Consider the following 15,111-nt stretch of genomic DNA (forward strand, 5'->3'; position numbering starts at 1 on the left):
TTCAGTTCTGATAAAATGAAAAAAGTGTTTTTTTATTTGTTTGTTTGAATTGCCAGGAGTTAATCACCCAATCAGTCAACAAGGAAGTGATGTTCAGTCTCGTGAATAGCTCCACCTCTTCAGCTCTCCAGATTTTCCTAGGAAAGACAGTGAAAATCCTACAGTCAAAGGAATTGCTTTCAGGAACTTCCTAAGAAACCAGGAAATGATCTGCAGATAGCTCCAGGAAATGTAGCTCTTATTAAGGCTTCCACTGACCCTGTAAATGGTCTATGACAGCATAAGTTCTAATGATCACTAAAACATGGGCTTAGAATACCTTCTATGGTTACGACTACAGCAAAGACTGTTTTTTCTTAGATACTATTAAGGTGATTCTGACTTCCCTAACACACACATAAAGATGTTAGGAAAAAAAGACCCAGAAATTTACAAGGGAACAGAGTGAAGCCAGGCTGAAATTAGAACTCTACCACGAATATACTTTATAGATGATTATGTGTAGGAAATGAAGATTAGCTTTACAGTAGTCAGCAGTCAATATTTTAGGTAGCATGACTCTGGAGTCCAACACCCACAGGCTGATCTTCTGTCTGCTCCACTTTTCCATGGCAAGAAAATCTAGGCATTTTCAGCAAAATAGGGAAGCCTGTTTTCCTGTTGGTTTCCAATTTACCAAAAGGGTCATGAATTGGAATCCCAGGTATTAGTACAAAAACAGTGCAAATACCTAGCAAAACCAGGAGCCCCAACACACTTACCCAACCTCCCTGGCCCTGGATGAACTCCCGGATGGCTCGGTTCCCATTGATCATACCCGTCATGGGGATAGCCACCTGTCCCACTACTTCAGGAGCGATGTGAGTCATATACTCAAGAAGTTTCACTGCCACTGCCAGAAAGGCTCTCTCATAAGCTAAGCTGGAATCCTGAGCACACCAGGTCTTGCTGAGAGATTCCACTGTGTTCTGGAGTATAGCTCCTGCCTGAGGAAAGACAAAGGAAATATCAACAGAGTATCCCTCAAAAAGTGCAGGAGGCTGCAGGTGCAGGAATCCAGTAGAGCGATTGTTTCTTAGAGTGCCAAATGTGCAATTGGTGGTAACTAATGAAATCTCAGAGGGTAGATGGATAATCTTTTCTCGTTTTAATATTTTGTTATATTAATGGGCATTTGAAAATACATAAGTAGTCCATCAAACCCATGATTTCAGGTATTATTGCTTAGGTTAAACAAAATAAATGAAAAATGATTTGAAGAAAAATATTAAGTATGTGATAGTCCAGCTGGTTAAATTGTAAAGGTATTGCTTGAATGACTAGGAAATGTCTGGGAAACTCTCAAGTAAAGACCGGGCGCGGTGGCTCACACCTGTAATCCCAACACTTTGGGAGGCCGAGGCAGGCAGATCACCTGAGGTCAAGAGTTCAAGACCAGCCTGGCCAACATGGTGAAACCCTGTCTCTACTAAAAATACAAAAATTAGCCAGGCATCGTGGCGCAGGCCTGTAATACCACCTACTCAGGAGGCTGAGGCAGGAGAATCACTTGAACCTGGGAGGTGAAGGTTGAAGTGAGCCAAGATCACGCCGCTGCACTCCAGCCTGTGTGACAGAGCAAGACTCTGTCTCAAATAAAAAAAAGGCCGAGTGCAGTGGTTCACACCTGTAATCCCAACACTTTGGGAGGCAAAAGTGGGAGGATCACATGAGGTCAGGAGTTCAAGACTAGCCTGGGCAACACATTGAGACCCTGTCTCTATGCAGAATTTTAAAAAGTAGCTAGGCATGGTGGCACATGCCTGTGGTCCCAACTACTTAGGAGGCTGAGGTGGGAGGATCACTTAAGCCTATGAGATTGAGGCTGCAGTGAGCTATCATTGAGCTACTATACTACAGCCTAGGTGACAGAGAAAGACTGTCTCAAAAATAGTAATTAATTAGAATTAATAATAAAATAATTAATTAAAATAATTGAGTAGCTCTTCCTTTTCCTCTTTCCTTTTCAAATATGGGATCCAAAAGCCATTAGGTGGGTCCAGGCAAGATCTGTGGGGATTTAGGGGGGTCAAGCCTGGCCAGAGCTGAATATCAGAGCCCAAACAAGCTGAAAAGGACATCCATGTGGGAGGGCACCTAAATCTTGATTTCTAAATATCATTCTCCATTAAAACAAACCAAAGGCCGGGTGCGGTGGCTCACGTCTGTAATCCCAGCACTTTGGGAAGCCAAGGCAGGTGAATCATGAGGTCAGGAGTTCAAGACCAGTCTGGCCAACATAGTGAAACCCCGTCTCTACTAAAAATACAAAAAAGTAGCCGGGCGTGGTGGCGGGCGTCTATAGTCCCAGCTACTTGGGAGGCTGAGGCAGGAGAATTGCTTGAATCCGAGAGGCAGAGGTTGCAGTGAGCTGAGATCGTGCCACTGCACTCCAGACTGGCAACAGAGTGAGACTCGTCTCAAAAAATAAAAGAAACCAGCGCTCTCTGGAGAATGGTTGATTTCAGTTTGGGGCTAGGGAAGTATAAGATCTTCTGTCAGAAATTAAGGAAGTACTCAAATAAAAATAGAGACACATCAAAGAGGTGCAGTCTAGAGTGAAGGCACTCCCACTAGCTAAAACTAGGATGATTTGAGCATCTAAATTAATAATGACATTAACAGATTATAACCCACTGAATAAAGTAGGAATTCATGGGTCCAATGCTGATAAAAAATGAATGCATTGAAATTTTGATGAGATGTGGAATATTTACATAGTTTCAAAGTACCTCGCCATAAAACACTTATTAATTACAAAGGGGAAAAGAGTAACTTTATAGAGGAGAAGCCTTACAGACACCATCTTAAGTGATTAAAGTTAACAACATCAATACTGGGATAAAATGAAATATTGTGCCAATTGATGCAATGCACTGAGAACACAGCAATACTTCTGTGATATTCCTACCAAAGGTACATATCTTTAATTTATTCAAGAAGAAACATCAAACAAACCCAATTAAGGGACATTCAACAAGATAGACCATAGTCTTCAAGTGTCACGGTTATGAAAATCAAGGAAAAGACTGAGGAAAAATTCCAGATTGGAGGAAACTAAAGAGAAATGACAACTAAATGCAATATGTGATTCTGGCCTACAACTTTTTACTATATGTTACATTATCGGGAAAAATGGCAAAACGTGAAAGAGATCTAAGGATTAGATGAAAATGAATCAATGTTAATTTCCTGGTTTTGATGGGTAGAATGTGGTTACATTAGAGAATGTCCTCGTTTGAAGGAAGTATAAAAGTATTAGGGGTTGATGAAATATCATGTCAACTCCCTCCTGTCAAATGATTAAAGAGAGAAATTATTTGTGCTATCCTTGCAACTTTTCCCTGAGTTTAGGGCTGTTTCAAAATATTTTTTTTATTAAAACAAGTTCAAGTCAAATAATTTTTTTTTTTTTTTTTTTTTTGAGACAGAGTCTTGCTCTGTCACCCAGGTTGGAGTGCAATGGCACCATCTTGGCTCACTGCAACCTCCACCTCCCGGGTTCAAGCAATTCTTCTGTCTCAGCCTTCTGCGTAGCTGGGATTACAGTTGTGTGCCACCATGGCTGGCTAATTTTTGTGTTTGTGTTTGTATGTATGTGTGTATGTATGTATTTATTTATTTATTTTGAGAGAGGGTCTCGCTCTGTTGCCCAGATTGGAGTGCAGTGGCGAGATCTCAGTTCACTGCAACCTCCCTCTGCCTCCCAGTTTCAAGCGATTTTCCTACCTCAGCCTCCTGAGTAGCTGGGAATTACAGGTGTGCGCCACTATGCCCAGCTAATTTTTGTATTATTAGCAGAGATGGGGTTTCACTATGTTGGCCAGGCTGGTCTCAAACTCCCGGCCTCAAGCAGTCCGCCCCTCTCGGCCTCCCAAAGTGCTGGGATTACAAGCATGAGCCATGGTACCCAGCCAAAAAAAAATCTGTTTAATGAAAAAAAAGTCAACTCAGCTATCAACTACCTAGGACAGCCTCAGAGCAAGTAACTGGAGGTAACAGGTCCAGTTCTGCTTGAAAGTAGTGTAGGCACACTGCCCAAGCTATGTATAGTAGGAAGAATAAAGCATAATGGTTAAGAGTGTGGTTCTTTTTTTGAGACAGAGTCTTGCTCTGTCGCCCAGGCTGGAGAGCAGTGGCGTGATCTCAGCTCACTGCAACCTCCACCTCCCAGGTTTCTCCTACCTCAGTCTCTCAAGTAGCTGGGATTACAAGTAGCTGGGATTACACCCAGCTAATTTTTGTATTTTTAGTAGAGACAGGGATTCTCTATGTTGGCCAGGCTGGTGTTGAACTCCTGACGTCAAGTTATCTGCCCAGCTAATTTTTGTATTTTTAGGTAGAGATGGGGGTTTCACCATTTTGACCAGGCTGGTCTCGAACTCCTGACATCAGGTGATCCACCCAGATGGGCTAGGCGCGGTGATTCACCCCTGTAATCCCAGCACTTTTGGAGGCCGAAGCGGGTAGATCACCTGAGATCAGGAGTTCAAGGCCAGCCTGGCCAACATGGTGAAACCCCATCTCTACTAAAAATACAAAAATTAGCAGGGCATGGTGGCGGGTGCCTGTAATCACAGCTACCTGGGAGACTGAGACAGGAGAATCACTTGAATCCGGGAGGCAGAGGTTGCAGTGAGAGTCTGTCTCCAAAAAAAATAAAAAAAGAAATTCTTACTGAGGACGTATTATATATAAGGCACTGTTACATGTTGTGTGAATATGGCAGTGAACAAAACAGGTTAGATGTTTGCTTTTGTGGTGTTATATGCAGATGGGGAGAGGTTGCTGCGGCGATAATAGCTTCCATGATAACTCATACAGGGGCATAATGATTAAATGAGATAATAATTGCACATTGTAAGTGATAAGTTAATATTAGCTGTCATTGTTGATATATATCAGCAACATCTCCTAGATACTGCCTTATTGTCTTTACATCTGAAACAGAGTCCAAGTGCTACTGCCAGTAATCAGCATTCTGATGAAAAGCCAGTGAGCTGCTGTAGGGCTTATCCCTCATTGCATCAAACTTGTAGACTGCCTGTCATTCCTGTATATACTTCACTGCTGGACCCTGGGGGAAAAAAGTGCCCACCTCCAACAAAATAAATATTAAAATATGCATAAGCTAGGACCAGGTGTGGTGGCTCATGCCTGTAATTCCAGCACTTTGGGAGGCCGAGGCGGACCAATTGCCTGAGCTCAGAAGTTCGAGACCAGCCTGGGCAACACGGTGAAACCCCATCTCTACTAAAATACAAAAAATAATTAGCCGGGTGTGGCGGCGTGCACCTGTAGTCCCAGCTACTTGGGAGGCTGAGGCAGGAAAATTGCTTGAACCTGGGGGATGGAGGTTGCAGTGAGCCAAGATCACACCACTGCACTGCAGCCTGGGTGACAGAGCAAGACTCCATCTCAAAAAAAAAAAAAAAAAAAAAAAAAGCATAGGCTGGGTGTGGTAGCTCACGCCTGTAATCCCAGGACTTTGGGAGGCCAAGGTGGGTGGATCACCTGAGCTCAGGAGTTCAAGACCAGCCTGGGCAACATGGCAAAAACCCATCTCTACTAAAAATAAAGATAATAAAAATAAAAAATAGATGGGCATCGTAGCACTTGCCTAAAGTCCCAGCTACTCAGGAGGCTGCAGTGGGAGGATCGCTTGAGCCCAGGAGGTGGAGCCTGCAGTGAGCTGAGATCACACCACTGCACTTGAGCCTCGGTGACAGAGTAAGACCCTGTCTCAAAAAAAAAAAAAATGCTATACTTTGCCAAGAATAAAGTGCTATAAAATGTGCTCTATGCACACTAAGCACAGCTCTGATGAAGACCAAGTAGAGACAAGCTGAAGGTTCATCAGCCTATACCAAAAATTTTCCATCTCCATACCACTTAGGTTTTAGCAATTGGAGAATTCTTGCTATACCTCCTTGGAATATAAGCCCCCAAATATTTTCATAGAACATTCCTAGTCACCATAGTATGGGAGTAGTAAGAAAAGGAAGTTTGAAATAGGAAAAAAAGCAGCAAACAATAGCATGAAGTAGAAACTTGACCTGTTCTTGAATGGTTTCTGCAATGATGTTTTTGGCGTAAGTTTCCAATTCTGCGTTGAACTGGTCACCCAGCATCCGAAGGCGACCAGCAATGATAACCACGTCAAAAGAGCAAGGCTCTCCTACGACAGAGGGAACACATTTGTTACAATGCTTGAAGCAATGGCAAGTCCCAGGAATCTGGGCAATGAGAAAAATTGGTCTTGTTTTTAAATAATTTTCACATCATCTCCCAAGAGCTTAAATGTTCTGTCAACACCAATAGTCAGAAAGTTTCCCTTCATTGAGAACCTCTTTCCCTTTAGTTGTTACTGAAAGCTTAGAGTTTGCCTTTTAAAACTTAAAGGAAATAAATAAAACATACTCTTTTTTTTTGAGACTGAGTCTCTGTCACCCAGATTGGAGTGCAGTGGCATGATCTCTGCTCATTGCAACCTCCGCCTCCCAGGTTCAAGCAATTCTCATGCCTCAGTCTCCCATGTAGCTGGGACTACAGGCGTAAGTCACCATGCCTGGCTAATTTTTGTATTTTTAGTAGAGATGGGGTTTCACCATGTTGGCCAGGCTGATCTCAAACCCCTGACTTCAAGTCACCTGCCTTGGCCTCCCAAAGTGCTGGGATTACAGGAGTCAGTCACCGTGCCCAGCCGAAAACATACTCTTATTGACCTGCAATCACCACCTAGGCCAGGAGCCTTACCTGAATCTACTTCATCTACACAGCATAGGTTCCGGTTGGCAACCCGCAATGTTGGGGCCAAGAAATCCATGAGTAGAGCGTTCACAATGCATTCCGTTTTTTCCTCAAAAGTTTGGGGGCTCTTCATTTTAGATGTTTGCTGCCAAGTTTCGCTTTTCCACAAAACAAGCAGTTTTCAGCCCAGCAGGAAGTTAAAAACACTTGTAAATCAACAAATGTTTCTAACTCTTGTAGTTTCCTGACATGTAGTCCTGGAACTTTTCCCACTAGCTTTCTTCAAACACAGCTGCTCAGAAAGGTGGGACTTCTCGGAGGGGATTACCTACTTGGAACTGGGGAGACTTTAAAGACTTTTGGTTCTTTATCTCAGACCACACCCTAACCACATAAAGTTAATGCTTAACTTTTATCGTTAGATAGCCAATCTAGAACTGAAACAGAGTTCAGGAAGAGCCTCTGGAGTAATTTTATTAAGAAATACTTCCTTTACTTCTTAGGTCCTGCATATGGCACAATTTAAAGGAAGGTTTTGAAGTTACAGTGGAACAGCATTCAACTTCTGTTTACGCAGCCGGGGGCGGTGGCTCACGCCTGTAATCCCAGCACTTTGGGAGGCCGAGGCGGGCGGATCACAAGGTCAGGAGATCGAGACCAACCTGGCGAACACGGTGAAACCCTGTCTCTACTAAAAATACAAAAAAAAAAAAAATTAGCCGGGCGTGGTGGTGGGCACCTGTAGTCCCAGCTTCTGAGGAGGCTGAGGCAGGAGAATGGCGTGAACCTGGGAGGCGGTGGAGCTTGCATTGAGCGGAGATCGCTCAACTGCACTCCAGCCTGGGCGACAGAGCGAGACTCCGTCTCAAAAAAAAAACAAAGAACAAAAAACAAAAAACTTCTGTTTATGGAATTTATTTGCCATAATCATATAATAATTATTTACCAAACAAGGAACTATACTTGGCACTATAACATAGAAAAATGATACAGGCACAGTTACTGTGCTCATGAAGCTTACACTTCAGCAGAAATGACAGACATTAAATGACTAATCACATAGTTATTTGTGCTATTGAGATCAATGCACTTTGATCAGTGAAGTGTAATAGAGAATCAAGCCTTTGATCAGTTTAATAGGGAAACAAGCCCAGGGAACTGGGAAGGCTTCCTTAAAATAGTAACATCTGAGATGAGCTCTGAGGAATAAGTAGGCATTCACTATGCAAAAAGGAGGCATAATACTATTCTAGGTGGAGGGGTAGCAAATATAAAGTCTGGGAAAGTTAAAAAAAACAACTGAAACAACTTGGAATTATAATGGGGACAATGGAAAATATTTCACAGATAAATTATGAAGATTAAGTAAGATAAGATGCAGAATGGCCTAGCACTGTTGGCATACAATAAATGTTAAATGTCCTCCTTTTAGCCCAAAGCATAATGACCAGGATGAAAGAGATCTGAGATTCTCTCTCTAGCAAAAGGATTTTCCTAACAGGGTCAGACTCCATCACTGTTTTAAGAGATCTCATGATTGGACACTTATCTGTAGTAGTTGCCTTTTTAATGTAGCTAAACCTAGATTTTGGGTTTGGGTCTCAGACCCAAATCAAATCTATCAGTAAACTTACCACTCAACCTCTCTGACCTGGTGAAGTTATTAACAGCTCCAACTAATAAAAGAGTCAAGCATAGGCCAGGCACGGTGGCTTACACCTATAATCCCAGCATTTTTGGGAGGCTGGGGTGGGTGAATAACCTGAGGTCAGGAGTTCACGACCAGCCTGGCCAACATGGTAAAACCCATCTCTACTAAAAATACAAAAATCAGCTGGGTGTGGTGGTGCGTGCCTGTAATCCCAGCTACTCGGGAGGCTGAGGCATGAGAATTGCTTGAACCTGGGAGGCGGAGGTTGTGGTGAGCCGAGATTACGCCACTGCACTCCAGCCTGGGCAACAGAGCGAAACTCTGTCTCCAAAAAAAAAAAGAAAAGAAAAGATTCAAGCATAAACAGTAAGTCAGTTGTTCAGAATGGAATTTCTATCTTGCAAAATATCAAAGCCAATCTTGTGTTTTCTGTTCCATTTGAAAATACATACAACCACTATACACCTATTAAAATGGCCAAAATCCAGAACACTGGCAAAACCAGATGCTGGTGAGGATGTGGGGCAGGAACTGTCATTCATTGCTGGTAGGAATGCAAAATGGTACAGCCATTTTGGAAGAGTTTAGCAGTTTCTCACAAAACTAAACATCCTCTTAACATATGATTTAGCAATTATACTCCTTGGTATCTACCCAAAGGAGCTGAAGACTTGTCTACATAAAAACTTGCACATGGTTGTTTATAGCAGCTTTATTCATAATTGCCCAAACTTGGAAGCAACCAATATGTCCTTCAGTAGGTAAATGAATAAATAAACTGTCATACATACAGACAATAGACATTATTTAGCGCTAAAAAGAAATGAGCTGGCCAGGCGCGGTGGCTCACACCTGTAATCCCAGCTACTCAGGAGACTGAGGCAGGAGAATTGCTTGAACCCAGGAGGCGGAGGTTGCAGTGAGCTGAGATGGCACCATGGCACTCCAGCCTGAGTGACAGAGTGAGACTCCATCTCAAAAAATAAAAAAAAAAATGAGCTATCAGGCCATGAAAAGATGAGGAGGAATTTGGGTGATAATTGGACTTTGGGTAATAATTGATGAGGTAAGTTCATCAGTTTAAAACAAATTGTACCACTTTGATTGAGGATGTTGATAATGGGGAAGACTATGCTTGTGTGGGGGCAGAGGGTATATGGGAAATCTCTGTACCTTTGTTTCAATTTTGCTTTGAACCTAAAACTGCTCTTAAAAAGTCTTAATTTTTAAAAATGATCATAAATTGCTTTTGGAGTAAGAACACAAATTATGTTCCCATGTAGCTAAAAAAGTGCTATTTTCATTTGTCATCTGTTGTTCATTCTCTCTAGAGACAAAAGGGCTGAAACCTCCATTATTACTAAGTAGGCTTCAGATCTTTAACATCAGAAGGGCACTCAGAGAAAATTGTAGGCTAGCCTCCTTTCACATTAGAGCTAGCCACTGACAGTTGAAGGATTCTAAAAAATACATTTGTGACATACTCCCAAAACAATATATAAAAAACGAAAATATTTATGAGACCATCCAGCTGGTATTAAATAGCTTGCCGAAGTTCACACATCAGTGTAGAGGACTATGTGCTCGCAAATGAGACGTTCCCGATGAGTCCTGCTCTTGCAAACGAAGCAGGGCGTTGGGGGCTTGTTTATGTGTAAACATCTTGAAAATCCAGAAAGTCAGGGAAAGGTCAGAAAAACAACAATGTGTCTTGTGACTTGGCAACATTCCACAAAGGACTGTATAAAATAAAGCAGAGCACGCCATTCGAGGTGGCCGCCATGTTTGTCTTGTCTTGTGTTGTCTTGTGTGTTCATTCCTTTGTTTAGGAAACACGCGGACCCCAACACATCAGTAAGTGGCAGAATAAAACCAAGTCTGTCTTACATCAGACTGAAGCTTTTCCCACAGTAATAAACCACCTTCCTCATTTCATTATCAGTATGCTCATGCCATCTTTGAACTCGAATCTTGAGTCCAGGGGTGGCAGCACACACCTATAGTCCCAGCTACTCAGGAGACTGAAGCAGGAGGATCACTTGAGGCCAGATCAAGGCTTCACTGAGCCATGGTCACACCACTGCACACCAGCCCGGATGACAAAGCAAGTCTCTGTCTCAAAAAAAAAAAAAAAAAAAGTCTAATTTCAACTCCTTTGCATTGTCTTTTATAATCAATGTTGTAAAGCTATAGAAAGAGAGTACAGCCTGTCATTGGCAATGTGGAGTAAATTTTCCACGTTTGTTTACTTCTTCTGGGCCTTCAATAAAGCACCCTCCAAAACTATCCCTTTCCATCAGCCCACATACCTTCACCCTTGCAGTGGTAATATTGTGCTCTTAATTATTACTGAAAAATGATGAGGCCAGAATTTTTTCACCATCACTTGTTTCTCTTGCTACCCACTGACCACAACAATTTACATCCCTCCCCGAAAAGCTTTGTCTCATTGTATCATTGGCTTAAAGTCCAGGATCCTGTCATGTGTACCAGATGTGCATGTGGATGAAGATCCTTGGGTGCAACTCCTCTCAACATGGAGACTTGTAACTAAGAAAACAAGCAATGTGTCCCCTCTCCCCTAAACACCCCATATCTAAGAAAGGAATAGAATACTTTTAACAGAACGCCTGTTCAAAAATAGGGGGAATGGAAATACATCACAGTCACTGATTCACAACTATAAAATGATGGTAACTAAGCAAATTATTGCCTCTGTGGTGTTCCAAAACACTATTGTCTTTGTGGGACCTCATTACATACACAACATTCTGTTTACCTGTCAACTAAGAATGATATTAGAAGGCTGCTGCTTTAAGAGCACAGTATGGACTACCTTCATGGATTGTAAAATATAAACATTTACTTATATCACATCATCAAACCCCATGTCTGCAGAAGCTACAGAGAGTTCCTAGGGGGGAAAATATTAAAGAATTAACTTAATAGTATACTTGAGCTTTAGTCATTTTGCTTATAAATTAGTAAAGCCAGGCTATAGGAGAAATCAGTTCTTCACTGAGATAATCTTAAAAGTATATTTTCCAAAAGCAACAATTTCATATTCTATGTATGCCTCTTACATTACAGAAAAGCGACCAAGAAGAACATAGTCTTCTAAAAGCTCCAATAGTTGGGATTACTTTAGTATTTTCATTTATTCAGTTGCTTAGTCATACCTGATTTTCTTTAGATCAACTTTTCAGTTATAGTCTTTAATTTTAAAAAGTCAATCCATTTACTCAGTTTCCACCACCTGCATCCTGTTCCCTTGATACACTATTTTTTTTTTTTTTGAGATGGAGTCTCACTCTGTCGCCTGGGTTGGAGTGCAGTGGCGCAATCTCGGCTCACTGCAACCTCCGCCTCCCGGGTTCAAGTGATTCTCCCTCCTCAGGCTCTCGAGTAGCTGGGATTACAGGTGCCCGCCACTACACCCAGCTAATTCTTCGTATTTTTAGTAGAGATGGGTTTTCACCATGTTGGCCACGCTGGTCTTGAACTCCTGATCCTGTGATCCACCCACCTCGGCCTCCCAAAGTGGTGGGATTACAGGTGTGAGCCATCACGCCCAGCCCCTTGCTATGCTTTGAATTGGCAGCACTTCAATTTTATTTCTCCTAGTATGTAAACATTCACCATTTAACTGAACCATAAAAATACAGAAAATGCAATTCTGAAGTTGTTCTAATCCCTCCCTTTCCTACCCCTGAGGATCCATGGTCTAAATCAGTGGTTCTCAAGTAATGGCCATTTTGCCACCTGTCCCAGGGTAACTTTGACAATGTCTAAAGACATTTTTAGTTGTCACAACTGAGGATTCTACTGGTATCCAGTGGGTAGAGGCCAGAGATACTGCTAATAATCATTCTACAGTGCAGAGGAAAGCCCCTCACAACAAATAATTATCTGGCCTCAAATGTCAGTATTGCCACTTTTAAGAAATCCTGGTCTAGAAGAAATTCCATTATTTTCCATATAGTTGATACAGTATCGTAAAACTCATTTCAAACATCAATCCCAAAACACATCAGAATCTAATTATATACAGCCATTCATTCAATAAAGATTTACTGAGTAATACTATGTGGCAAGCACTATGGAAATAAAAGGAAAGAGAGAATCACTCTTTTTTTTATTTATTTATTTTTATTTTTTGAGACAGTGTTTCACTCTTGCTGCCCAGGCTGGAGTGCAATGGCATGATCTTGGCTCACTGCAACCTCCACCTCCCGGGTTTCAAGTGATTCTCCTGCCTCAGCCTCCTGAGTAGCTGGGATTACAGGTGCCTGCCACCACACCTAGCTAATTTTTGTATTTTTAGTAGAGACGAACTCCTTACCTCAGGTGATCCACACACCTTGGCCTTCCAAAGTGCTGGGATTAGAGGCATGAGCCACCACACCCGGCGAGAATCATTCTTAAAAGTTGTTCAGGACAGGCGCGGTGGCTCATGCCTGTAATCCCAGCACTTTGGGAGGCCGAGGCAGGTGGATCACCTGAGGTCAGGAAATTGAGACCAGCCTGACCAACATGGTGAAACCCTGTCTCTATTAAAAATACAAAAAATTTGCTGGGTGTGGTGTGGGCACCTGTAATCCCAGCTACTCAGGAGGCTGAGGTAGGAGAACTGCTTGAACCCGGGAGACGGAGTTTGCAGTGAGCCAAAACCGTGCCATTCATTCCAGCCTGGGCAACAAGAGCAAAACTCCGTTTAAAAAAAAAAAAAGTTGTTCAATGGGGAAGACCATTCAATAAACAACTCACAAAACCCAGGCTCTTACCAGAAAATTCAATACAGTTTGTTATCTACTCCTATTAAGAGCCTAGTTGAGGCTGGGTAACACCTGAGGTCAGGAGTTACCAGCCTGGGCCATCATGATGAAACCCCGTCTGTACTAAAATACAAAAATTAGCCAGGCATGGTGGTGCATGCCTGTAGTCCCAGCCACTTGGGAGGTTGAGGCAGGAGGATGACTTGAACCTGCAATGTGGAAGTTGCAGTGAGCTGAGATCACACCACTGCACTACAGCCTGGGTGACACAGCAACACTCCATCTCAGATTTAAAAAAAAAAAAAGAGCCTAATTGAGAGAAGTGATAGGTGAAAAATTTTCTGAAGGGTATGTGTTCATCTATGTATCTAGATAGTAGAAATCCTTGAATTAAGCTGGATGATGAAGGCTATATTCTTGGATCATGTTAAGTCCTTGAAGAAATGCCTTCATTAAGCACCATGTTGTTGTTGTTGTTGTTGTTATTGAGACAGGGTCTTGCTCTGTAGCCCAGGCTGGAGTTCAGTGGTGTGATCATAGCTTATTGCAGCCTCAACCTCCTAGGCTCAAGCAGTGCTCCCACCTCAGCCTCCCAAGTAGCTGGGACTACAGGCACACACTGCCACACCTGGTTAATTTTTTACTTTTGTAGAGATGGGGATCTCACTACATTGCCCAGGCTGGTCTCAAGCTCCTAGCCTCAAGTGATCCACCCACCTTGGTCTCCCAAACTGCTGAGATTAAAGGCATGAGCCACCATGTCTAGCCTACTTTTTTTTGTGTTTTTTTTTTTTTTTTTTGATAGGGTCTCCTTCTGTCACCCAGGCTGGAGCTGGAGTGCAGTGGTGTGATCACCACTCTCTGTAACCTCGAACTCCTGGGCTCAAGTAATCCTCCTGCCTTAGCCTCTTGAGCAGCTGGGATTTCAGGCATGTGCCACCATGCCCGGCCAACTGAATTTTTTTACACACAGGGTCTCACTATGCTGCCCAGGCTGGTCTTGAACTCCTGGCATCAAGCAATCCTCCCTCCTTGGCCTCCTGAAGTGCTCGGTTACAGGCGTGAACGACTACACCCAATCTAAGCTCTATATTAATGTCTCTGCTTTCGTTGAAGAATACTGTAAGAAAGTCATGTGAAACCCATTACTAACTTCTCATAGGATCTTGCACATATCTTAGTACCACCTATGTGAAACTACATGTAAATTTCTTTTAGAAATCAATGTTTCTTCCTCTCTGATGACAATTATAACTGTTTCCCTTATGACTGCTAAATCGCCTATAGAGACAAATCAAGGCTCAACTATATCACCTAATAGACCCAAACAGCCTGAACATTTGTGTATTTCCCCATCCCTAACCCAGCTGGTCTTAACTGGTATTTTAATTTTCCCATTCTGGATTCGCTAGTCTTATTTATATTTTACCATCATTTTATTAGATTTGTTTTTGCCATAAGTTGCTTCAATGTACAAAACGTGGTCAGGTAAGAACAGAATAAAAATTGAGGACAAGCAACAAGAAAACAATCACAGTACTACTGCTAGAGGTATGCTCTGGCTACTTTCACAGCTTGAAGGAGATCCCTAATGAAGGCAGTGAGGGTTAAAGAAAACTTCCTGAAGGAGCTTATGAGTGAGCTGAACACTGAAAGATAGACAAGGTGTTAATTCAAGAAGATATGAGGGTGAAAAAATGTTCTAGATAATAAAAGCAGGTTTAAAGCACAGAGATGAAAGAAGCTGGTGTATACAGGGAACTGCAATGCAAATGGTTTGCTTCTGCCAGAAGAAAAGGCATTTTGGGAGTGGCAAGACTTGACACCAAAGAGGTACTTTAGATGACATTAAGGACTTTGGAATCTGGCCTAAAAAGCATGATTGGAAATATGAGA

The 15,111-nt window shown here is 42.3% G+C and overlaps 1 protein-coding gene across 1 annotated transcript; it reads right to left on the reverse strand.

Annotated features, from left to right (window-relative positions):
- Window positions 1–7,129, reverse strand: BCL2L15 (BCL2-like 15). The gene is made up of 4 exons (XM_012000778.1): window positions 6,796–7,129; window positions 6,096–6,217; window positions 762–986; window positions 1–137 (listed from the first exon to the last, which is right to left on the reverse strand). The coding sequence occupies exons 1-4, from the start codon at window positions 6,920–6,922 to the stop codon at window positions 120–122; spliced, it is 492 nt and encodes a 163-aa protein (XP_011856168.1). The 5' UTR covers window positions 6,923–7,129; the 3' UTR covers window positions 1–119.
- Between the last annotated feature and the right edge of the window lie 7,982 nt (window positions 7,130–15,111).

The sequence above is a fragment of the Mandrillus leucophaeus genome, unplaced genomic scaffold (genome assembly GCF_000951045.1).
Source record: "Mandrillus leucophaeus isolate KB7577 unplaced genomic scaffold, Mleu.le_1.0 Scaffold64, whole genome shotgun sequence".
NCBI lineage: Eukaryota > Metazoa > Chordata > Mammalia > Primates > Cercopithecidae > Mandrillus > Mandrillus leucophaeus.